The 26,056-nt window shown below is 42.3% G+C and overlaps 2 protein-coding genes across 3 annotated transcripts; one reads left to right on the top strand and one right to left on the bottom strand.

The window, feature by feature from the left end:
- Positions 1-1,207: 1,207 nt before the first annotated feature.
- Positions 1,208-13,294, bottom strand: LOC123119897 (histone deacetylase 6). Of its 2 annotated transcripts, XR_006459057.1 has the most exons (5): positions 13,054-13,294; positions 12,771-12,964; positions 5,590-5,715; positions 1,374-1,646; positions 1,208-1,277 (listed from the first exon to the last, which is right to left on the bottom strand). XR_006459057.1 is itself a non-coding variant. In XM_044539862.1 (4 exons), exons 1-4 carry the CDS (start codon positions 13,099-13,101, stop codon positions 1,466-1,468), a joined length of 549 nt encoding a protein of 182 aa, XP_044395797.1. In that variant the 5' UTR covers positions 13,102-13,294; the 3' UTR covers positions 1,208-1,465. The 2 variants fall into 2 exon arrangements, 1 of the variants encoding a protein (XP_044395797.1); XM_044539862.1 differs by having other exon boundaries at positions 1,208-1,646.
- Positions 13,295-13,326: 32 nt separating this feature from the next.
- LOC123119898 (40S ribosomal protein S29-like) lies at positions 13,327-14,990 on the top strand. Its single transcript, XM_044539863.1, has 3 exons — positions 13,327-13,483; positions 14,120-14,219; positions 14,792-14,990. Exons 1-3 carry the CDS (start codon positions 13,422-13,424, stop codon positions 14,798-14,800), a joined length of 171 nt encoding a protein of 56 aa, XP_044395798.1. The 5' UTR covers positions 13,327-13,421; the 3' UTR covers positions 14,801-14,990.
- Positions 14,991-26,056: the final 11,066 nt, after the last annotated feature.

Genomic DNA, 26,056 nt, shown 5'->3' with positions numbered 1-26,056 from the left:
GCCCCGTAAAAAGCTAAAGCATCCAAGGAGAAGCTTCAGTGACAGGGTTGAACAAGAAGGACGCCACAATGGAGGCGGAGCTCAAAGCCCTTGGTCTTGAAGAGGCCCACAACTCGCCACCCCCGACGAACAGCTCGTCACTCCAATGGTTTTGCAGGTCACCCTCGGCCTCACCGCCTTTGTCGTCAACGCGGAGATTGCTCCCGGCGTGGGAGCCGAATAACACAGTTCCACAACAACTCACAATCAGAATAACATACAATAGACCATGTCTATACGTGTCACATGCATGTGCAATACATGATACTGTACTATATTTTAACCTATTTTCTTGCCATATTAGTATTTCAGTCCATTCAAACTGTACAACAACTATTTTGGGAGGAATACATCTGAGATTTGAGAGGACTATGTAATACAAATAAACTGCAATGATGATCAAACAAGCAATAGCATGCAAATTTGGATCATTATGTTTTAAGGAAAATGAGACCACAAACTTGAGTAGCCGTTCACCAGATTTGCCAAGCACACGAATGGCAATCAAAGAGTTTCTCACCAAAAAAAAAAAACAAATGGCAACCAAAGAGGACATGTGTTGTTTTATGTCTGATTGGGTCTATAATGTTAGGCAGCTCACAAAGTGACATCACTATCAACCAACGAATAAAAAATAGCATCACACTAACTTAAAATATGAGTTTATCTTAATCATCTTGCAAAAGGACAACTTTCATGACATGATTTAACCACACCACTTGCTTAATTTGCAAAGGGATCAAATCTCCTTTTCCTGCTTATCACAAAATGACAAGTTTGTCAAATAAGTTCTAGAAGTGGATATCCTGTAGCGATAGAAAAAAGCACAAATCTTTTCTCATGTGAACCGATAAGCAGTGCATTGGCACACATTTGAGCAAGAAATATTAAGTTCCTCAAGCTCATGCCATAGCGGGCATTGTTGAGTGTTCATTTGCCAATTAGATAGCTTCTTCGTCAAATACATGCTCTTTATGCTTTGTGTTTCTACAACTGAGTATTCCTCCTGTCTTGTAGGCAACAACAAGCTGTCAGCCTGTAGTGCCAACAGCTATGCACTATTAGAGACTAGTGAGCAGAACACAACTCTTATCTGAGAATCAAAAGTCAAACGGCACATACCTAAACTTTCATATCTTTGTGGATAAGCTTAAATTACATCAGTCACTGGAGAAAAATATATCGCAATTGAATACTTTTCTGGATGTCAACATCAAGGCAATTTTAATGCCTTTATCCTGTCCAAAGGTAAACAGGACTTATAAATTATCAGTTTGCTTCACGCCTAACAGGTACTTCGGCAGGAGTAACGAGGAACAGGACCATTAGCTGACCTATATTTGTGCTGGAGCTTAGCAAGTTCCATCTTACACAATGGACTACTGTCATCATGATAAAAAAAAACTCACTGACAGAGGATCACACATTAGGAACTTGAAGATGAACCTCCATTTTGTCCACTGCTCAAATCCAGTACTTCAAGCGATCGAAAAGGGGGCCTTTCTCCAAATTTCAACAGATGTGCAACTTCATAAACTGGGCGCAGTTCTAAAATGGATTGAGCATCTAGGTAGGAGTCACAGGCAAAACACCAAACTGACAGATCACTGAAAAGGGATACAACAATGCTGAGTAAAAGCAATCAAATAATGTGCAGATGCTGCAATAGGAAGTACTAAATTGTATTGCTTGATTGCTTCACAACAAGGATAGAAGAGGGAAAGGCAGAACATGACAGGATCTTCAGTAACTAAATGAAAATATGATAATACGGAAACAATAATTTTAGATTTATAGCAATATTTAGCTATCTTCGTGCTTCTGTATTTTATATATTATTCAAAGCAGGAGGTATTTCACTAATAATATGTGTAGCAAACTATGGTGTATTGACATTTCCTTTATATTCAGTCAACTAGCCAGGTTTCAACTTTGCCACCATTAAACTCAAGTTAGTTTAACTCAACAGCAAACAATCATATGAATAATTGATTGCTTAAAGGTACCACCAGAGAGAACTGCATTTCGCATGGACTCTCTTTTTGAGGCAGTGAGTTTACTGGTACGACTAGTAGTAAAGCTGTTAAACCAGTGTAGTGAAGTACTGGCAAATGCTGTAACTTCTGCAGTTCTTCTTACAGAACATATACACAGGAATAAACCATTCTTACAAAAGAAATGAAAGGATTAATAACCATACTTCAAGAGTATATTATGTTTGTTGGTGGCAAAGGCTATAATCATGCATATCTGATCTAGCACTTCGCATTGTACGATGATGTGAACTTAGGTAGCCATCAATAGATTCTTCATAGTTTTCAGGCTGGCAATTCGAATCTACGATTCATAAATTGACCGGGCACATGAATCCATAAGGTTCGTGAATCAGATAGTGCAATAGCTAAGATAGCCACAAGAAATCCTAATTTCACAAAACAACAACAAAAAGAAAGAGGTTCAGAAGCCAATTGGGCTAGCCCAGCTAGGAATACTCGCCGAGTATTCATGCCACAATGCCTTTGCCCTAAGGCACCTAAGTCCCCTTAAACCCGTTGGCATATATACTTTTCAGCATCTCACCCCGTCTCTTCTGATCCGATGTTCTCTGCCTTGCCACCTCCACCCACATGCTTCTCGCTTTGTGCCTCTTCTGTGATGCTGTCCACTGTTGCATCTCCCCTCATGCAGCCCTTGAGCAGTGGAGTCCGGAGGATGGATAAAGGGCAAAGGTAGCACCACGGTGAGGCAGCAGGAGCAGTGGCAGGGTCAAGCGGTCGCCCAGTAAAGTGATATCATGCCAGCAGTTCAGGTTACTGAACCTTCAGCGGACTGAAGTGCACTTGCTGGACTCGTGCAGCAATTGGCGATCAGGCCTTGTGCCTTGTAACCTGGGAGACAAGTGGCCCAATGGGGTGTGTGCCAAGTGGCTTCTTAGGCGTGCTTTGTGACACTGCAAACGGTATTGAATGAGAAACACGTGAACTCTATTCCTTGCCTCCTGCTCATCTCATTCTCACCTGCTCTCCTCCCCCTCCCTACCCCTTCCCTGTGCGATCTTGACCCCCTCCAGATCGGGTCGTCACAACTTACACTCAGAGTCCATTTTTCTCCCCCACGCAATCCAACGCGCCATGCTAATACCCTCTTGACCGACCTTAACATCCATTGCATGAGGTGCGATTCATCTCGCTGAATCGCCAAAAATCCTCCACGGGATTAGGTTGATTTGAGAAAGCACTAGGGTGTTAAAAAAATTTAGCCTTGAAGGTACTTGGGCAGCGGGCATCTCCCTCTTGTTGCGAGAGGAACTGGAGTACATACGGCTTCATCCATAGCGCTGCAAGAAACAAGCTTACTCCTGCTCGAGGTGCTGATTTGGCATTCACACACAACAACCACCGCCTGCTTTCAAGGAATTCTCTAGCATATCAAACTGTGCCAAGCAGAATGTGGGACATTGGGGGAGATGGAGTTGAGAGTTTTGGTAGTGTGGGTATGATTGAAGGTGCAGATCTTTTCACTTGATGAACCAGCTTTGAAGGAGGAGATAATAGATTCTCTCACTTGAGTCTCTTTATCCGTCAAGCTTCAGCCATCAGCCCAGGAGCTTATTTAATTTATGTTTCTATATCATTTATGTAAGGCACTCTTGAATTGTTAGAATATGGCCATTTGAACTGTTTGCTATGTGGCCACCTGAGCCTTATAAGCTCCAATATCGTAGTGGACTATTTGATGTTGTTAACTTCTGATGTAGTCAATTTGTCATGGCCCGGTTCTTTGGTTTGTATTTGTAATATTGTGTCATGCTGGGAGTTTGAGAAATTTGAGATTGCCAAACTATAAGGCTGCTCAGGCTGGTCATAGTGGGGAGTAACTTATACTAGTGTCATGCATATGACACTAGTCTAAGTTACTACCTTCATAGTGCAAGGTAACATAGTATTAGTGTCATAGAGGACTTCATTTATTAGCTTGTAGACTCATCTTGTCTTGGAAACCGCTATGTTACAGTAACATATTATGTTACCACCTCTCATTAACTACATGCCACATAAGCAAAATTTTCTTGGAGTGCGCTATGTTACTAGCTAAGTTACTCCCACTATGACTAGCCTCATAGTGGTAGTAACGTAAGTAGTAACATACATGCCACATAGGCAAAAAATATGATGTGGCAAGTAATTAGTGAGGAGAGATGCAAATGGAGTAACATAATATGTTACCATCACATAGCAGTTCCCAATGTAAAATGAGTCTACAAAGTAATAAATAAAGCTCTCTATGTTATCACATCTATGACACTACCCACTATGGAGGTAGTAACATAGACTAGTAACATATGCATGTTACTAGTCTAAGTTACTCCCCATTATGACTAGCCTAATGCTATTGGGGGCTAGCATTGCAGATTGGGTAAGCAAACTTCTTTGCTGTTTGTTAAGTACCACTTCATATTATTATGATTTATGTCTCTAATAGACTGATACTAATACTAGACTAATGTTTGATATGTTTTGCAAGTTGAAATGACATGGATCTGGTCTGGATGATTCAATCAAGCACTTCAAATAGGAGACAACAAATGGGGCAGTATCTCTTTCTCATTTATTTTTTGTCTTTAACTCTATATTACTCCCTCCGTTTCTAAAGATAAGCCCTTTTAGAGATTTCAATGGACTACATACGGGTGTATCTCTATCTCTACTCTTATAAAAAACAGAGTTGGTGATGATGGTGTGCCTGCCATCCTGCAATATAGGCCGTCCGATTTATATCTGACGGATAGGAAGGAAACTATGGCAATTTTGCAAAAAGATATCCACACCCTCTCCACATTTGCAAATTAGGCCTTCTCTTGTTCATCCTTTTCTCCCACAACATAAAGTACTCATACAAATGCATCTTGATTTTCCGTGCAACGCATGGGCATCTTGCTAGTATAGACATATTTTAGAGTGTAGATTCACTCATTTTGCTCCGTATGTAGTCTATATTGGAATCACTAAAAGGTCTTATATTTAGGAACGGAGGGAGTACATGGCATATTTTTATATATACGTGCCGTGTCCCTGATGGGTGTTTCTCGAAAATGCCGTATCCCGACTCCCCGTATGTGTGTCGCCATGTCCGTGTCCCCGTATCCGTGCTTTTTAGGATGACTTCACATGATCCTAGGATGACTTCACATGATCCCTAAGAACCAATCTCTCTACAAAACCCATTGAAAGTACAAGGAAACTTATCTCTAATATACTGAATACATCTATAAAGCAATTAACCCAACTTAACAAGGACATTGATCTCTATTTTCCAATTAACACTGCTGGCTGATTGACATGAGTACTATAGTGAGCGCACAACAATACCGTTTCACATTGGCATAGGTGACCGTTAGATTTAGAACGTAGAACACGGCATACTTTGCTCTAACAAAAAGAACACGGCATACTGACTACTGGAACTGGAGAGCACTGATCATAAATGCAGCCAATGAAAATTATCTGCAGTCCAAGAGAAAGTTAAGCAAAAGGAAGCTGAACAATTTACCTGAAGCTCAGGGCAATACAATGGCCCGTTTCTTGATAATGGTACAGCATGTGTTTGTTGATAAAACGACTACACAGCACATCTTTGCAGATCAAGCATAACCAGTTTTCAGAAGGGTGATGACATCTGCATGGAAAAATGCTCATAAGAAAACACAAGACATGGACATATGAAGTACATAAAATCCAACAGTTATGTTTAGTCCTAAATTCGAGCATATTAGGTTCATTCAGATTCAATACAAGGATAGGGGGTATGCATTATCTTGTGCCATAGGCTAACTTAATTCATTGGAAAACTTAACACTGCTTTTGGTGTTTATAGGCAATTAACAACCAGTTGCTATAGCAACAAGCATGCAAGGAAGATACGCATAGACAATGTTTGGCAATCTATTAATTTTATGGTGCATCATGAAATCGTAAACAGCATTTTCAGGTGAAATGACACAGAAAACCATGCTTTGGTTATAGAAGTCATATAAGAAGTATCAATAGGGATGTGCTTTTTCATGTGTAATCCACATAAATCATTAGGTTGCAGAACAGAGTGAAGTGGAAGCCATGCTGTTAACCAGCTCACTAGATATTAGCCTGTTACTAACTTTCAACTAAGGAATGTACCCAATAGTATCTTCAAAACCCACAGATCCCAATCATCTAACTTTCCCATTGAGCAATCATTCTACCAAAGAAACTCATATTTTGGACCTACCGTAGAAAGGGGATAATCAAGCTCACTCTCCATGACGTTTTCCTGATAAAAGGATATCCTATTTTGCAAACCCAACAACTCTTTTTCTTTGGAAATATCACATCTTAAAGTCATATTTCCATTCTGTCACTTGGAAGTGATTTTGACTACTAAAAATATTGCGAATAAACAGAGGAATTGCATACCGGAATTGATGCAAGAATAAGAATAACAACAACATGAGCCATATGTTGATACAGTGAGAATAATGCGAAGGAGAAATCATGAAGTGAAGCTTCTAGTTAGTAATCTAAATAACCCTCATTCATAAATATGAAGGTAATTTTGTCACATCCTGAACTTGGTGATAAATGAACCACTTCCACATCTGGCACAAATGCCTGGAAATATATAAATCAAAGCATGTCCTCTATGGGCATGTGAAGCAGCACAAAGTTTGTGGAGGAGCAACTCCACCTTGCTGCTACAATGTGTACAGCACAAGTGTTGAAGGAACAGCTTCAACGTGCTGCGCTAGATATCGCTCTAGAGGCGAATGTAGGTTGATAGGGCAGCAAGAGTTCAATCCAGAACTCCTAGGGCACAAGATCTACTCCAAGATCTTAGATAAGAACAACAAGTTCTATTATAGGTAGGGGTACATAGTCTGCCTCCAAAGTAGAGGCGAGGACCTCTATTTATAGGGCTTTGGGAAGCCTTCACATACTTCTACTTATAGCTGGAATACTCTAGAAAACATTATGTAAGTTTCACCATTCTACTCATAGCTACTCACAACTAGAAGACTCTAGAAAACAGTAGGTAGGATAGAAAAGAAAAGGAAAGAAATACTACACTAGAGTGGAAGCATCTAGAAGTAGCCAAACAGATCTGGCATGTGTTTTCTTTCTTCTCATCTAGTGTTCCTCATCATTCTCCCCTGGTTGTTTGGAACTCGCCCTCGAGTTATCTTCATAGAGCGCTTCTTCTGGATGGTAGAGAGTCAAGTCCGCAACATTGAAAGTGTTGGAGATACCCATGTCACTTGGAAGATCTATCACATAAGCATTATCATTTATCTTCCTCATGATAGAGAAGGGCCCATACCTTCGCTGCCTAAGTTTCCCTTTAACACCTAAAGGCAGCCTCTCTTTTCGGAGGTAGACCATCACCTTATCACCGACTTGGAATGATTTTGGCCTCTTTTTGCAATCAGCAAGTTGTTTGTATTTCTGATTTTGTGCTTCCAAAGCGCCGCGAATCTCTTCAAATAACTCGGTGTAATTATCAGCAAAGGACAATGCTGATTTTGAGTTTCCCCTTGATGGCAGCTTCACCAGGTCCACCACATGTGTTGGAACTTTAGTGTAGACAATGGAAAAAGGGCTCCTTCATGTGGATCTATGCTTGGAGTTATTGTAGGAGAACTCTGCAAGAGATAAAGCCAAATCCCATTGCCCCTTTCTTTCTCCACAAATGCAACGGATCAGATTACCCAAAAACTTGTTCACCACTTCCGTTTGTCCATCTGTTTGTGGATGAGCAGTGCTAGAAAATTTCAATTCAGTGTTGAATTGCTTCCACAAAGTGAGCCAAAATGCAGCAAGAAACTTGCTATCACGGTCTGAGACAATGGACCTTGGAACTCCATGAAGTCTGACCACTTCTCGAAAGAATAGGTTTGCCACATGATGAGCATCCGTTGTCTTGCGGCATGGGATGAAATGAGCCATCTTAGAGAATCTATCCACGACCACAAATACAGCATCACTTCCTCGTCTTGTTCTTGGCAAGCCCAAGACGAAGTCCATAGAAATGTCCTCCCATGGAGCAACAGGAACAGGCAAAGGCATGTATAACCCTGTGTTCTGGACTTGGCCTTTGCAGGTCTGACATACGGGGCACCGTTGAACGAACTTTCCAGCATCTCTCTTTAGTTGTGGCCAAAAGTAGCGAGCTTCCAGGTTAGCGATAGTCTTGTCCCGTCCAACATGGCCACTAAGATCACTTGAATGGAGCTCTCTAACCAGCTTGTCACATAGAGAACTTCTTGGAATGCACAAACGATCATTTTTGAAGAGATATCCATCTTGCATCAAATAGTCATCACCTAATGGTTGGCCCCTTGCATGCTTTACCCAAACATGGCCAAAGTCTTCGTCACCCTCATACAACTCCTTTATTTGACCCATGCCCGGAAGTTCAGCTTCAAAAGAAGTCAAGAGGCATGCACGACGACTCAAAGCATCGGCCACTCTGTTAGTTATTCCAGATTTATGCACGATGAGATAGTTAAACCTCTCAAGATATGCTGCCCATCTTGCTAGCATGCGGTCAACATGCTTTTGATTTCTAAAATGCTTCAAGGATTGATGGTCGCTATAAACGATGAACTCTTTAGGCAGCAAATAGACTTCCCAAGTTTTCGACGCTCTGAAAACGGCGTATAATTCTTGCTGATAGGTACTCCATTTCTGTCTAACTTCACTTAACTTCTCACTAAAGAAAGCAATGGGCTTCCTTTCTTGAGATAGGACAGCTCCAATGCCTACTCCACTTGCATCACACTCCAACTCAAAAGTCTTGTTGAAATTAGGTAGTACCAAGACAGGAGCTTGTGATAGCTTTTGTTTAATCTCATTGAAGCTAGCTTCAGCTGCTTTTGCCCATTTGAACTTTCCTTTCTTCAAACACTCGGTAATTGGTGCCATGATAGTGTTGAAATTATTAACAAATCGCCTATAGAAAGTTGCAAGGCCATGAAAGCTTCTTAGTCTTAGGAGTTGGCCATTCTCAGATTGCTTCAACCTTAGAATCATCAACACGAATGCCGTCACATGTTATGACGAATCCTAGGAAAAGAAGTTGTGTTTGCAGGAAAACACATTTCTTCAAGTTGACGTAGAGCTCATTTTCCCTTAGTACTTCTAGCACCTTCCGAATGTGATCAAAGTGTTCATCCTCATCCTTGCTATAGATCAAGATGTCATCGAAATAGACCACAACAAAGTGGGATAAGAAGGGTCTAAGGACTTGATTCATTAAGTGCATAAAGGTACTTGGTGCATTTGAGAGTCCAAATGGCATGACTAGCCATTCAAACAACCCTTCCTTTGTCTTGAAGGCGGTCTTCCATTCATCCCCGGGTCTTATACGGATTTGATGATATCCACTTCTTAAATCTAGCTTTGTGAACACTCTTGCTCCACTAAGCTGATCCAACATATCATCCAGACGGGGAATAGGGAATCTATACCTTACGGTGATCTTGTTAACGGCTCTACTGTCCGTACACATGCGCCAAGATCCATCTTTCTTTGGCGCGAGTAGGGCTGGCACAACACATGGGCTAATACTTTCTCGAATGTGCCCCTTTTGCAACAATTCCTCCACTTTCTGCTTCAATATACCATGCTCCTTTGGGCTCATTCGATAGTGTGGAAGATTAGGAAGACTTGCTCCCGGAATTAAGTCAATTCTATGTTGAATTCCTCTCATCGGTGGCAAGCCATGTGGCTCCCCAAGTATGTTCTGAAATTCTGCCAATAAACCACGTACCTTTGCTGGAATTTCAACAGTCAGGTGCTCTTCTCCCTTTACAACAAGTGCAGCACACAAATCTGCCTCCCTCAAGTCTTCCATAAACTCATGAGAGGTATGGGAGATAGTTAACATAGTTTCCCCCTCCTCCTTAGAGGTATTACCTTCGGGTTTGTTTGGTAAGATAATGATCCTTCTCTTGTTCCAAATGAAAGAGTAAGAATTTCCTTGCCCTTGTGTGTAGTATCCACATCAAATTGCCAAGGCCTCCCAAGAAGAACATGGCTGGCATCCATGTCAACCACATCACACAACACATTTGAGCGATAATGCTTACCCAAAGAAAGTGGCAGGTTGCATTGTTTGGTGATCCTCATATTCACTCCTTTCTTGATCCATCCAATAGTGTAGGGATTTGGATGATCATGGGTTTCAAGCTTTAAATGGTCCACCAACTTCTGGGAGATAAGATTCTCGCAGCTGCAACTATCAATCACTAGTTTGCATACCTTGCCATTCACCGTGCATTTGCTCTCAAATATTTTCTTCCGTTGTGTGTCATCGAGTTGTGGTGTGGAACATAGGACACGCTGGATCACACATACCACCTCTTCACCTTCTTCTTGACAAACCTCTTGTCCGTCTACATCTTCAGATTCGTATTCTTCCTCATCGCTTTCACCATCATGGATAGTCGTGTTAACAAATTTCCTTAGTGGGCAGCCGCTGGATATGTGTCCCTCTTTATCACATTTATAGCACTTTGGGCCTTCATTTGCCTTACCCTTGCCTCTAGTTTGCTTCGGGATGGGCTGTTTTGTCTTTGGTGGAGTGGTCTTTTCTTCCACTCTATTAGGTTGGCTCCTAGATGAGCCTTCGGTATGAGGATATGGAGGATATGGAGCCTTAGTTGTCTTTCTCATCCTCACAAACCTCTCGGCCTTTAAGGCTAGAGCTTGTGCTTGATCAACGGACCAGATTTGTTGCATCATCAATCGATCTTGAATAGCATCATTGAGACCATTGATGTACCTTGCAACTTGTTGCTCTTCAGTTTCAGCAAGGTTGCACCTCGCTTGTAGCCTTAGAAACTCCTCCGTGTAATCTGAAACAGTCCTATTTCCTTGAGCACAATTTTGAAATTGGATAAATAGGATCTGGTCATAATCAGCGGGCAAAAATCTCCCTTTCAAGAGGCCTTTCATTTGTCGCCAAGTTCTAATATGAGGTTCTCCTCTGAGCCTGCGCTCCTCTTGAACGCGATGCCACCATGCACTGGCTCCTCCTTTCAGTTTGTATGCGACCAAAGGAACTCTACGATCTTCCGGAACCTCCATGACCTCAAAGAAAGTCTCCACTTCATATAACCAATCCAGGCACCCTTCAATGTCAACATTTTCATTAAAACTTGGGATCTCGGCTTTCACCTTGTATGTATCTCTTGCATATGTAGGGTTGGGTGCTCTCCGATATGCGTAGAGATTTGGCTCTTCAAGGGCATCATCATATTCTTCACCTTCAGAAGCCTCAACATAAATTGGCCTTCTTGAAGCACGTTGAACAACATGTTGTCGTGGCGGTCTTGCTCCAAGATTACCTCTCCGTCTTCCTTGATGAACATCTTCCTCTTCTTTAGATGAATCTCCTTCATTGGTAGCAGGGGGGACACCCTTTCTTATCATCTCAACCAGCTGGTCAAATCTCCTATTAAGATCTTCACGCAGCTCTTTGATTTGTTGTTCAGCAGCATCCATCCTCTTCTCCAATTGCTCCATTGCTTGCTGCAACTTACTCTCGAAGAGGACAGCAAGAACTAGTATGGGTCAACAAGGCTCTGATACCACCTGAAGCAGCACAAAGTTTGTGGAGGAGCAACTCCACCTTGCTGCTACAATGTGTACAGCACAAGTGTTGAAGGAACAGCTTCAACGTGCTGCGCTAGATATCGCTCTAGAGGCGAATGTATGTTGATAGGGCAGCAGAGTTCAATCCAGAACTCCTAGGGCACAAGATCTACTCCAAGATCTTAGATAAGAACAACAAGTTCTATTATAGGTAGGGGTACATAGTCTGCCTCCAAAGTAGAGGCGAGGACCTCTATTTATAGGGCTTTGGGAAGCCTTCACATACTTCTACTTATAGCTGGAATACTCTAGAAAACATTATGTAGTTTCACCATTCTACTCATAGCTACTCACAACTAGAAGACTCTAGAAAACAGTAGGTAGGATAGAAAAGAAAAGGAAAGAAATACTACACTAGAGTGGAAGCATCTAGAAGTAGCCAAACAGATCTGGCATGTGTTTTCTTTCTTCTCATCTAGTGTTCCTCATCAGCATGACTTGATTTCTTTAGCTAAACCAGTGACCTCATGTGACATCCATGGTCCACATTTAACCGAAAAGAGAATGATCTTTGAATTCTAATCTAACTAATCAGTAGTGCAACTACTCATTTCAAAATCATCTAGTTACTCAACCATTTCCTGAGACATACTACACACCCAGTACTAGAGCAGAGCATCGGAATGCTATGGGACAGAGGGTGATATTCTTGTCACCAAACCTTGGTGGCAACTCACACCCTTTGCACACTTTCGTTAACGAAAGCTGTGATGTCAACCATGCATATATATGACTTGCCAAGTTGCCATAACACTTTCGAGTGACAACTTAGTACCAATCAATCGCATTGTCATCAAGTATCAATCCCTTTTCCTTGTCAATTTAAGTTATCTAGTCATATTTCACCATAACTGAAGTCTGGGAACTAGGGATTCAGCCAAACAGTGCCACCTTGAACTAGAACTCAAGAGGCCAATAGTAATAGGGAGAAAAAAAAACCTAGCCCAAGGGGAGAGCATCAAGCAGCAGATAAGAACCCTAACAATCCGCATGTCAGGCCCAGGATCGCGAGACACCAAACTCGAAAAGGATGGTGAGACAAACCTAGAGCACTGGGAATCAGGCGCGGGAACGCGCGCGAGTTCGTCGGCGCTGGCGGCGGGCATGGCAGGGAGGTGCGGGCAGCTGGTCCGCGCCTCAACCCACCCCGCCTCGGCTCCATAGAGTTCCAGGCTCAGATCTCCCTCATCGTCCACCTTGCGGTTGCTATCGTCGGCACCTTCCTCTCTCTCCTTCCCCTGCGACGACGAAACATTCGAGGACAAGTCAGTGGAGTGTAAGAAACAACACAGAGACGGTAGGTAGGGGCTGCGTCGTTCACACGGACAGGTCGGGATGAAGACGAGTGCTCTCCGGCTCCGGCGGTGGAAGACATCCTCGGCGAGTCGGAGTGGAGGAGGAGACGACGATTTTTTTTCCCGACGAGTCTCACGGGCCACGGCGAGTCGTGCAGCTACAGCACATATATCTGAGGCCCAAATGCTCATGATTGGCTGGGCCCAACAAAAAGGCCCTTTAAGCCCGTATACGGGGCTAAGTGTCGGCCTGGGCCCAATCCAACCCGTGCCCTTGGCTTAGGGTTTACCGGCGTCTCCCTATATAAGCCTCTCCCGCTCGCACCGCCGCCAACTACCCTTTCATTCTCCCACGCGCATCCTAGCAACCGGCGGCGGCAGGCGGAAGGCGAACAAGAAGATGGGGCACTCCAACGTCTGGAACTCCCACCCCAAGAACTACGGGCCCGGCTCCCGCGTCTGGTAATACTCCTGCCACCGCCTCGATCCCCTCCATCTCCTTAAAATGCCTAGTTCGTTCCCGCGGCTAGATATCTCTTGCTAGACCAACTGTTCGGCTGGATCTGTCTCTTGGACGATGTAGTTGGCTACATATATTATTCGATCGTGGCGTGCTTCATATGGCGGTTAAAACCTTACTTGCTCACATGTCATATTTAACTGTGTTAGGTGTGGTCAGGTGGCATTGATAAAGGCTTTCCCATCTTCATATGATGTGTATTTTGTTGATGTCGTTGGCAACTTGTATCATCTGATTCTGGCGTGCTTCATATGGCGATTAAACTCTTCTTTGCTTAACTTAGTTAGATGTCGTTAGGTACTGATTAATTGGTCGAAAGGTTACGGGTTTTGGTGTTAGTATGTTGCTCAAACCATTCAGAGCTTGCTGTGATGTGCAAGTGGCTTCACAATCGACTAGAACTAGGAAAATATTGCTAGAATTGCCTCAAAGTTTAATTTCCGGTGTTGTGCGGTAACAAACTGAAATAGCGTGTGGTGCTGGCTTGTCTGGCGTACCATTCGATCACTGATGTTATTGTGATTAACAAGTATGCTTACGAGTGATTGTACTGACCCCAAGTTTGTTATTTTTGGTAGCCGGGTCTGTGGGAACTCCCATGGACTGATCAGGAAGTATGGGCTGATGTGCTGCAGGCAGTGTTTCCGCAGCAACGCCAAGGACATTGGCTTCATCAAGGTATACAACAAGAACATTATTGTTGCACCAGAAACAATCTGAAATTATATTATTATTTTGTCAGTCATGATTCCCTTACTATATATATGTAGTCCTTAAGTAAACAGCTTCAAATGTCAGATATGACTTAATACATTAGATTTGTGATTCCTTATTGCCTTCTAGTGTTTGATGATACCTATTCCTAGACTACATCCAAATGAGATAAATGATTTGTTAACAAATTGATGTGCTCCATTGTTCTCTATGGTTGACTCATTTACTTTGCAGCTTCTGTATTGAGATGTGCTTTGCTGGCATTTCATTACATTAAAGATGTAGTTATGAGTCTGACAATTCACTAGTGGTATGCTGTTATTGTGGCCTGGCAATTTCTGAAATTGGTTAATATGATTCAGATAACATAATAGCCAAGCTTTGATACAGTTGTCTTGATGTTCTTATGCAGCGTTGTTTCTTTGCATCTAGCCTTCCTATTCTAGAATAAAACATGTATATCAAAATTTGTAGTTAGACATATCGTTTGTGCAGAACTATTGTTCTAATTATTGGATTATTTTCTTTTGTTGCAGTACCGTTAATTCACCTGGTCCTGCTACCCTGAAGTGATGCTGATCAGGGTTGAAGGAATGGAGCACTTAATAGAAGGCTTAATTACAATTCCAGTAATGTTTGCTCTGTACTCCGAGAGTGGCTTTATGTTTTGATGGATACTGAATGATGTAATTGTTGAACATGAGTTAATTACCCATGGAGAAGTCTTTATCATTCTGTTGACTGTGTTTGTCCCCTCTCATTGCCATTGGTAGTTATAAGTAACTTGTTTTTTTATTAGAACGTATTGGGTCAATGGCTGTAACAGACCAGCAACCCAGCAAATATGCTTATTTCATTTCTATCTGTTGTTGCATAAAGTGGCCTTTAAAACGCTTATGGAAGACGCTCTATAAAAATTATGGAAGCACATGAAGGACTGAATCGATGCACCGTACAACCGTGAAGTACCATAGGTAAAATTATGGAAGCACATGAAGGACTGAATCGATGAACCGTGCAACCGTGAAGTACCATAGGTATCTACTCCCTCCGTTCCATATTACTTTGACCCATATTTATCTAGATACATCTGTATCTAGACACTAAACAAGTATAGATACATTCTTATTTAGACAAATTTAAGTCAACTAATTATACATTCTTATTTAGACAAATTTAAGTCAACTAATTTGGAACGGAGGGAGTAGGAAATAGCTACTTCAAAGTGAATCTTCTTTAGATAACTAAAATCCATTTTATTATGATCCATTCATGAAAATATAGATTGTACCAAAGATGCTAAATTGTATAATGAAGCACGGGTGAGCACATGAATGAGCACTCGTGTAATGGTGTAAGCCAGGACTGAACTCGAACCCAGGGTTGACATGAATTGCACATTAAGATTATATGTACACTCTCTGTAAAGAAATATGAAATATAAGTGTTTAGCTAGTACTCTGTCTGAAAAAGCTTGTCCTAAACTTCAAATGGTTGGTGCTAGATACATTTATTTGAGAGACAAGCTTTTTCGGACAGAGTAATGATCTAGACGCTTTTAAATTTCTTTACGGATAGAGTACAACATAAAAAAGAACATACCATCTTAGGCCCTATACAATGTATGGTGTTTGGGATAGGTGCTTAGAGAAATAAATCAGTTTTTCTCTAAGCACCGGTACTTATTTTTATAGGACAGACGCTTAAAGCGTCTGTCCTATAAAAATAAGCACCGGTGCTTAAGAAGAACCTGGTTTATTTTACTAAGCACCTTCCATTGTACAAGGCCGTAGAGGAAGTATACTGTTTGCAACTTACTCCCTTCGGTCCTGAATATAAGTCTTTTTAGAGATTTTAATAAATGACTATATACGAAACAAAATGAGGGAATCTATATTCTAAAATATGTCTACATACATCCGTATGTTGTAGCTTATTTTAAATATCTAAAAAGACTTATAGTTAGGAACCGAGGAAGTATTTTTCTTCCCATGCCATGAACTCATGTTTGGTTAATGAAATATGATAAACCAAACATGTGTGGTAAACATTGATGACTGTTCTAAGATGAGTACTCGAGTGATCTAAACATTGATGTCTGATCTAAATGTGGAACTTGACTCAAACCCCATCAAAGGTGTGGTGTGCAATTGAGGATGGCATAGATGTTCTTCGACAAGGCCTCATTTGTTGCATTGGTGATGGAGGATCGACAGATTTTTAAGACTCCAGTTGGATACCTAGGGAACCACTGCTCATACCACTTATGCCTTTGATCCAGAACCTGCCACAGATGTTGCATGAGCCGATAAACCACACGGAAGCTACTTGGAACTCCAACCTTCGCCATGTGTTTCTACCGACGGACGCGGATGCTATCCTTAGAGCATCCACAATGTCAACACGGCTAATCTGCACCCGAGCTCAACAGTAAAATCGAAAAAAATACAAATTTTTTTAATTTTTTTAAGAGAAACATTGACAAAAGTTCTAAGTGCCTGCAAAAATTCGTTATGAAATCACATTCCTAGAAGGCGTGGCAAAAAAAACAAAAACAGTACTCTGAAAAAAGCTACTTTCAAACGCATTTTGAAGCACTGAATTTGTGTTTTTGCCACGCCTTACAGGAATGTGATTTCATGATGAATTTTTGCAGGCACTTAGAACTTTTGTCAATGTTTCTCTCAAAAAAATTGAATTTTTTTGAATTTTATTTTATTTTTTTCGATTTTACTGTTCATGCGGGAGCATATGAGCTCGGGTGCAGAATGGACTTTTCGCCACAATGTGCTCTTTTCTCGCCTCTAAGCCCGCCTCTAGCGGCTTGGAGTCCGGCGCCATACACTGTAAAGAGTTGTCTCTAAGAGTTAATTGCATAAAACCACCACATTCCGGGCTTCTTCTACAGAAAACCACCTGGTCCCTAATCATTTGCAAAAATCACCGCACATTCAATAAACTTTTTGCAAAAAGCACCAATCAGGTGATTTACCCCATTTAATCACTTTCTGACAAGTGGACCGAAATGTAAGGAGCTGATTTGGCAACATATTAACACATACACCCCTACATCTAAAAGAAAAACGCAATCAGGCCCTCCCCTTGTCGATAACCTCGAGCAGTACAAATACCCCAAAGCCCTTGACCGCCGGCGCACTGCTGTCCGGTCGGCGCCGCTCCTCCGCTGTCAGACACACCCCTCCCATCGTCGGAGACCACTGCCAGCGCCGCCGCGCCCGTCTTCTTACTCGCGGCGACAAAGAAGTGGCGGGAGGAGTGCCTCCATACTCGCGGCCGCGGGGCCATTCTCCGGCGCGCGCTCGCTCCACCAGCCCTGCCATCTGTCGGAAGCAGCGCAAGTGCGGCTGCTGCTCGGGGCCTTGAAGGCCGGCGGCGCGCCCAGGCCCTGTCGTGGCTGCGCCTCGGCCATCTGTCGGGGACGCCCAGGCCCTGTCGTGGCCGCGCCTCGGCCATCTCTCGGGGACGCCCCGCTCGACGCCCAGGAGCGTGCTGCTGGCTCCAGGAGAGCAGAGGAGAGGTGCGCCACCATCCTGTCGCCTCCTCTTCGTGGATCCAGGAGCTCACCACCGCCCAGACCGAGCTCCGATGGCCGCCACACCCTGGATCGATGCTGTGGCGTGCGCTAGAGGACCAGGTGGCGCGGCTCGAGAGCGTGCGGAGGCTCGTGGCGACAGTGCGCCGCTGGCCCTCGCACTCACGAAGACGACCGGCGCTTGCGGGGACATCTCCTGCGCCGTCACGCGTCTCGCCGGCCGGTGTGCCTCCCTGTTGCTGCGCGCGAGGAAGGAGATGCCCTCCGTGGGGGAGGGGGAGGGGCTTGATTGCTTTTTCTTTTAAGATCCAGGGAGGTATACGTCAATTTGTTGCCAAATCAGCTCCTTACATTCCGGCCCCACTTGTCGGAAAGTGATTAAACAGGCTAAATCACCTGATCAGTGCTTTTTGCAAAAAGTTTACCGAATGCGCGGTGATTTTTGCAAATGATTAGGGACCAGGTGGTTTTCTGCAGATGAAGCCCGAAATGTGGTGGTTTTATGCAATTAACTCCGTCTCTAAACTAAAATGGCTGGCATCGCCTCCAAGCTAAGAGGCGGCCTCCAAGTTCTGTCCCGATTAAAATAATTCCGTGTCCCCACTAGTCATACTCAGTAGTGCATGCTGCATGCTAACATGGCTGATGAAAAAAAGGTATTTTTTAGTGTATGTTGCATGCAGTGGGGTCCATCTTAGAGGTTTGATTGAATTTGATACACTGCACGATCTTACGCCAAGCTTAGAGGCACCTACATGGACCCCAACTTAGAGGCTATGTTGCCTCTACACACTGTGGATGCCCTTAGTACCCCACTTTGCACGGGTCGGATCACGGACTTCTGGTCTTGCATTTGGACCGTAAAGGTTTTTTCTCCATCGGGCCTGCATATCAGATGTTCGTAGACACAAAGATTAGAAGGGAAAATTGTTGGATTGTGCCGCGGGACCGTCAAACTGCCATAAGGAAGGAAGATCTTTGAACAAACTTTGGAAGCTGTCGATTCCCTCAAAACAGAAGGGACTTATCTGTGTTCTCCGTGGGAGGGAAGATTTGTGGTGTCACTCTCTCATTTACTACTCGATGGCTCGTTGTACGTGGGCTTTGTCTGACGAGAGTCTCACAAGACGCATGGTGTCATGCACGGAGCTGAATGCAAAAAAAAAATTGGTTATTCATGTTGCATGACATGGTATCACAATTTCAATTCTACAGGATGATCGTTTCTCTTTGGGCGTTTTGGTTGCCCAAAAGCTATCGACGAGAACATCTTCCAAAGCCCATTATCTACGCGTTAGTTTATTGAGTCATATTTACCAGAGGTACAAGCGTTGGAACATTTGTCTGTTCGTGCATCTAAACCTACCTTTCAGACCCGTATGCGGTGCCTGCCGCCCCAAGCGGGACATGTAAAAATTAAAGTGGATGGTTTTGCTCGTTCTGGTACTAAAGGTGCGACCATGGCTCTTTGCAGGGATGCGTTTAGAGCATATGTTGGTGCATCGGCTATTGTTGTCAATAACATCACAGACCACCATGTCTAGAAGCTCTGGCATGCCGAGAGGGACTAGCTCTTGCTAAGGATCTAAACCTTAGAAACATTGTGGTTGCTTCTAATTGCGTAATGGTGGTGAAATGTATTGAACATGGATCTTGTGGAACCTACGGTGCAATCATCGAGGAGATCAAGGAGCGGAATACTTCTGTTGATAGCTATCTTTTTGTTCACGGACATAGGAATTTTAATTTCGAGGCTCAGAACCCTGCAAAGCATGTTTTGTCTTTAGGTGTAGTATATGTTATGTTTGGCTGGGTCTCCCTTATGACCCCATTACTGTACTTGTAAACATGCTTATCTCTGAGTAGTAGAGTCGCATGTGTTTGCCTAAAAAAACTTATTTGCAAAACATAGTGTTAGCCAGTAGCAGACTCGGACGCACAAGTAACTTAAGCCCTCTATTAACCAAAACTTGGTAATTCGTAAGCCTTCCTGGATTCACCGTATTTTACCGACATTCGGATTTAGAATTGATGTTTGCATTATCCGGGTGGAAACTCAACATCTGAACTCATTTTTTACCGACATCTTGATTCCCAATGGTGCCTATAATATCGGGGGAGAAATCTGGCATGTTCCTTTTTCATCATATTTGCAGTTTTATACAATTCTTGTGATTGATTCGAATGTCGCCTTCAATACTAGATCGTCCTTGCTTGATCATTTATAGTATTTCTTCATGGCCTTTGTAGACTTGCCGAACTGTTCGTTCCTGCATGTTGGAGACACATAAGTGTCAGAATAGCTTTGCAACACCTGGTAATTAGACCCACTAAAATCTTATCATACACACTTGACCACCAGCAGTCGCTGCAATTAGCCAGCAGCTACGAGCAAACAATTGTCGAAATAAAGCCGATTTAGGTGAACATTTAAACTGGTCTGTTCAGGAATTCACATGTTTTTGCCGTCGGCTGTTGCCAGCAGCTGGACATACTCTGCCTCAGGCTGCCGGATAGAGGGGCACTGACCCATCCTTGCCTCTCTACTTTTTTTTTTCAGTATCTGCTACTACTTGTCTGCTCTGCTCGCTAGTTGCTTGCTGCTTGAGTTGCATCTCTGGTTACATATGTATTTAGTGGATTCTAGTTCAAAAATACAATACAGAAAAGGGGGGAAAGTGCTCAGATATTTTGTGCCTTTTGGACTTTTGATAGGTAGTCATGAATTGTGCTGCTTGTTGAAAATATGCCCTAGAGACAATAATAAATTAGTTATTATCATATTTCCTTGTTCATAATAAAGGTTTATTATTCATGCTACAATTGTATTGACTGGAAACTTAAATACATGTGTGGATACATAAACAAATACTATGTCCCTAGTGAGCCTCTACTAGACTAGCACGTTGATCAAAGATGGTTAGGTTTCCTAACCATAGACATGAGTTGTCATTTGACAAGACCCATCCGTTAGCTTAGCATATGGCGTTCAGATTTTGCTACTGCTTTCTTAATATCAAATACATATTCCTTCGACCATGAGATCATGCAACTCCCGGATACCGGAGGAATACCTTGTATGCTATCAAACGTCACTTCGTAACTGGGTGATTATAAAGGTGCTTTACAGGTATCTCTGAAGGTGTCTGTTGAGTTGGCATGGATCGAGATTGGGATTTGTCACTCCGTATGAAGGAGAGATATCTCTGGGCCCTCTTGGTAATACAATATCACAAGAATCTTGCAAGCAAAGTGACTAAGGAGTTAGTTACAAGATGATGTATTACAGAATGAGTAAAGAGATTTGCTGGTAACGAGATTGAACTAGGTATGGAGATACCGACGATCGAATCTCGCGCAAGTAACATACCGAGAGACAAAGGGAACTACGTATGTTGTCATAAAGGTTCGACGATAAAGATCTTCGTAGAATATGTAGGAACCAATATGCGCATCGAGGTCCCGCTATTGGTTATTGACTGGAGAAGCGTCTCAGTCATGTTTACATCATTCTCCAACCCGTAGGCCCGCACGCTTAATGTTCGTTGACGATATAGTACTATATGAGTTATGTATGTTGGTGACCGAATGTTGTTCGGAGTCCCGGATGAGATCACGGACGTGACGAGGAGCTCTGAAATGATCCGGAGGTAAAGATTGATATATAGGATGATAGTATTTGGTCTCCAGAAGGGTTTCAGAATGCACCGGAATGTTACCGGATCACCGGAAGGGGTTCCGGGAGGTGATGTCTACTACACAACTTGTTCTTGTAGACTTGTGTTGGGCCTCTAAGTGCAGAGTTCTGTAGGAAAGTAGCAAATTTTCCTCAAGTGGATGGCCTAAGGTTTATCAATCCATGGGAGGCGTAGGATAAAGATGGTCCCTCTCAAACAACCCTGCAACCAAATAACAAAGAGTCTCTTGTGTCCCCAACACCCCAAATACAATGGAAAATTGTATAGGTGCACTAGTTCAGCGAAGAGATGGTGATGCAAGTGTAGTAATGATAGTAGATATTGATTTTTGTAATAGGAACAATAAAAAACAGCAAGGTAGCAAGTAACAAAAGTGAGCACAAACGGTATTACAATGCTTTAAAATGTGGCCTAGGGTCCATACTTTCGCTAGTGTAATCTCTCAACAATGCTAATATAACTGGATCATATAACGATCTCTCAACGTGCGATGAAGAATCACTCCAAAGTTATTATCTAGCGGAGAACATAAGACGAAATTGTTTGTAGGGTACGAAACCACCTCAAAGTTATCATTTCCGATCGATCTATCCAAGAGTTCGTACTAAAATAACACCAATTTATCATTTCCGATAGATCTATCTAAGAGTTCGTAGTAAAATAACACCGTATGATACACATCAACCAACTCTAATGTCACCTAGATACTCCAATGTCACCGCGAGTATCCGTGAGTTGATTATACGATATGCATCAAATGATTTTAGATTCATAATACTCAATCCAACACAAAGAACCTCAAAGAGTGCCCCAAGATTTCTACCGCAGAAACAAAGACAAGAACGTGCATCAACCCCTATGCATAGATTACCCCAATGTCACCTCGGGAATCCGCGAGTTAAGTGCCAAAACATATATCAAGTGAATCAATATGATACCCCATTGTCACCACGGGTATTCATAGCAAGACATACATCAAGTGCTCTCAAATCCATAAAAGTATTCAATCTGATAAGAACAAAATCTCAAAGGGAAAACTCAATTCATGACAACTAGATAGAGAGGGGAAAACACCATATGATCCAACTATATTAACAAAGCTCGCGATACATCAATATCGTGCCAAATCAAGAACACGAGAGAGGGAGATTAAAGACATAGCTACTGGTACAAACCCTCAGCCCCAAGGGTGGAATATTCCCTTCTCATTATGGTGGCTGCCGGGATGTTGAAGATGGCCACCGATGATGATTTCCCCCTCCGGCAGGGTGCCGGAATAGGGTCTAGATTATTTTTCTTGGCTACAGAGGCTTGTGGTGGCGGAACTTCTGATCTAGGTTTATTTCTGGAGGTTTCTGAATACATAGGATTTTAGGCGTCTGTTTCACACGAAGATGGGCCACGAGGGGCCCACAAGACACCAGGGCATGCCAGAGGGGGCTGGCGGGCCCTGGTGGGTTGTGGCCTCCTCATGGCTCTTCTAGCTCTCCCACGAAGCTTCTAGTGCCTCTTTTGTTCCAAAAAAACCATCAAAAGTTTCATTGCATTTGGAGAACTTTTATTTCTGCACAAAAAACAACACCACTATAGTTCTGCTGAAAACAACGTCAGTCTGGGTTAGTTCCATGAAAATCTTACCAAAACCATATAAAATTGTTGTAAACATGGCATGAATACTTCATAAATTATAGATACGTTGGAGACGTATCAGCATCCCCAAGCTTAATTCCTACTCGTCCTCAACAACTCTTCTCATAAAACTCATCATGATAAAGTAGCAATTGAAAGCGGAATTTTTGTTGTGGAATACTATCTATCATATTCATCATATACTCTTTCTTTTGTAGCATGGACATTTGGACTTGAGTGATTCAAAGCAATAGTCTATAATTTGACATGAAGACATCAATACTCAAGCATAATAACAAGCAATCATGTCTTTCAAAATATCAACGCTAAAGAAAGCTATCCCTAGCCCATTATGCTCAATCATTGATCCATTCACGAAGCACACTCGAATATTAGCTACATCCAATGCTCAAGTATGATCATAGTGCTCCCTAGTTGGTGCTTTATAAGAGAAGATGGAGACTCAAATAAAAATGAAAATTTGCATAAAAGTAAATAGATAGGCTATTCGCAGAGGGAAGCAGAGATTTGTAGAGGTGCTAGAGCTCAAAGCTTAAATTGAGAGATAAAAAATATTTTTGGAGGCATACTTTTCCCGTCAACGAAAATGGCCGAGTAATTCCCAATACTTTCCATTTTAGATATATCATAGCCGGTTCCCAAACATAAAATAAAGTTTATTCCTTTTTCCACCATACTTTCACACTCCTCGACTAGCCGTATCCATGGGTGCCGTCCATACCAACACTTTTCAAGGAATTTATTATTTGACAACATAAAGTAAATTTCTTTTTCATTTCAGGACTGGGCATCCCTATTACTGCCGTACTCTCGTGCAATGACAAGTGAATAAACACTCATCTTGAGAATAACACGTCTAGCATGGAAAATATTGACCACTCCTTGCCGCTTCATGAGCGGTACGAGCACACAAAAAGGAAATTTATTTTGAAAATTAGAGATGGCACATACAAATTTACTTAGAACGACACAAAAATACCGCATATAGGTAGGTATGGTGGACTCATATGGCAAAACTGGGTTTAAGGATTTTGGATGCACAAGTAGTATTTCTACTTAGTACAAATGGAGGTTGCCAAATAGATTGAGAAGCAACCAACCAAGAAACAAAATTTCACATAAACGAGCATTAAGCATAACTAACACCGAATAATGCACCACAAGTAGGATGTAACTTCATTGCATAACTATTGACTTTCATGCTTGCATAGGGAATCACAAACCTTAACACCAATATTCTTACTAATTAAAGCATAATTACTCACCAACATGACTCACGTATTATTATCTCCAAAGCGCAAAACTATTGCAAGGAATCAAGCTTATCATATCCAATGATTTATATGAAAGTTTTTATTATATCCTTCTTGGATATTCATCATATTAAGACCAATTTCATAGCTTGTGCAAATTTTCATCACTAGTATCAACTCTCAAAATAATATAAAGTGAAGCATGAGAGTACTCGACAAACTACTCCAAAAAGATATAAGTGACATTCCAAGGATAACACACATCATGTGAAGAAGCAAAAACTTAGGCTCAACCGAGGCTAACCGATAATTATTGAAGAAGAAAGGTGGGATGCCTACCAGGGTATCCCCAAGTTCAGATGCTTGAGACTTCTTGGGATAAATACTTGGGATGCCTTGGGAATCCCCAAGCTTGAGCTTTTGTGTCTCCTCTATTCCTTTTGTATCACGATTTTCCTAAATCTTAAAAACTTCATCCACACAAAACTCAACAAGAACTCGTGAGATGTGTTAGTATAAATCAATGCAAAAACTGATCATTCTCTACTGTAGAAAATCACTAAAATTATTATTTAACATTGCATACTAAATGCCTATGCATATTTAATAGTCCTATCCTCAAATAGAATCATTAAACAAGCAAACATATGCAAACAATGCAAACATACCAGCAATCTGTCAAACATGATAGTGTGTAAAGAATGCAACAAGATTCATACTTTTATAACTCCAAAAATTCTGAACAATTACCACATTGTAGAAAATTTATCATAGCTTATTGTGCAAGAAATTCATCATTTTATCACATTCTTACTTTTCTGAAGAATTCATGCATTAGCGTGCAACTTTCTGTTTTCGAATAGCCACATATAGACTTGCAAATAAGCATGGTAAAGGCTATACTTGACATTTTTATTGAAGTAAAAGATACAAAACATTATTCTAAATAACATCAAGCAAATCTGTAACACCCCGGATATAACTTTCCATATTTGTAACTCCAACTCTTGCCATTTCCGGCTATGTGTTATGATATTCCCTCCATGGTCGGGGTTTGTCTTTCGTTTTTCATTTTGTTCATGTCATGCATCTCATATCATGTCATCATGTGCATTGCATTTGCATACGTGTTCGTCTCATGCAACCGAGCATTTTCCCCGTTGTCCGTTTTGCAATCCGGCGCTCTCACCTCCTCCGGCGCACCCCTCTTGTTTTCTTTCGCGAGCGGGTGTCAAACATTCTCGGAATGGACCGAGGCTTGTCAAGTGGCATTGGTATACCACCGGTAGACCACCGGTCAAGTTTCGTTCCATTTGGAGGTCGTTTGGTACTCCAACGGTTAACCGGGCATCCGCAAAGTCCATTTGTGTGTGCAGCAAAAACTCTTCTCTAAACAGCTCAAAACCCACCAAACTCTCTTCCATGCTGTAGGTCGTTCGATCACGATCGTGTGGGCGAAAACCGCACCTCATTTGGACTCTCCTAGCTCCCTCTACCTATAAATAAGTGCCTCTCCCGAAATACGTTCGCAGATCAAACCCTAGCATTTTCCCCCGCCGCCGCCGGACACGTCCGTACCCCGCCGGACGAAGTCCCGCAGCCACTCCGAGCTCGACACGTGGCAGCCCGCCGAAGCCCGGGGCCGGC

Source organism: Triticum aestivum, chromosome 5D (genome assembly GCF_018294505.1).
Source record: "Triticum aestivum cultivar Chinese Spring chromosome 5D, IWGSC CS RefSeq v2.1, whole genome shotgun sequence".
NCBI lineage: Eukaryota > Viridiplantae > Streptophyta > Magnoliopsida > Poales > Poaceae > Triticum > Triticum aestivum.
This window is presented reverse-complemented; position numbering and strand designations above follow the sequence as displayed.

Bases quoted from the DNA above. Each gene is read 5' to 3' on its own strand.
- LOC123119897 (XM_044539862.1), bottom strand. From the start codon at position 13,101: ATGTCTTCCACCGCCGGAGCCGGAGAGCACTCGTCTTCATCCCGACCT. The intron at 12,965-13,053 runs GTCCGTGTGAAC...TCGTCGTCGCAG, and splicing joins ACTCGTCTTCATCCCGACCT to GGGAAGGAGAGAGAGGAAGG. The intron at 5,716-12,770 runs GTTTGTCTCACC...TTTTCCATGCAG, and splicing joins CCTGATTCCCAGTGCTCTAG to ATGTCATCACCCTTCTGAAA.
- LOC123119898 (XM_044539863.1), top strand. From the start codon at position 13,422: ATGGGGCACTCCAACGTCTGGAACTCCCACCCCAAGAACTACGGGCCC. The intron at 13,484-14,119 runs GTAATACTCCTG...TATTTTTGGTAG, and splicing joins GGGCCCGGCTCCCGCGTCTG to CCGGGTCTGTGGGAACTCCC.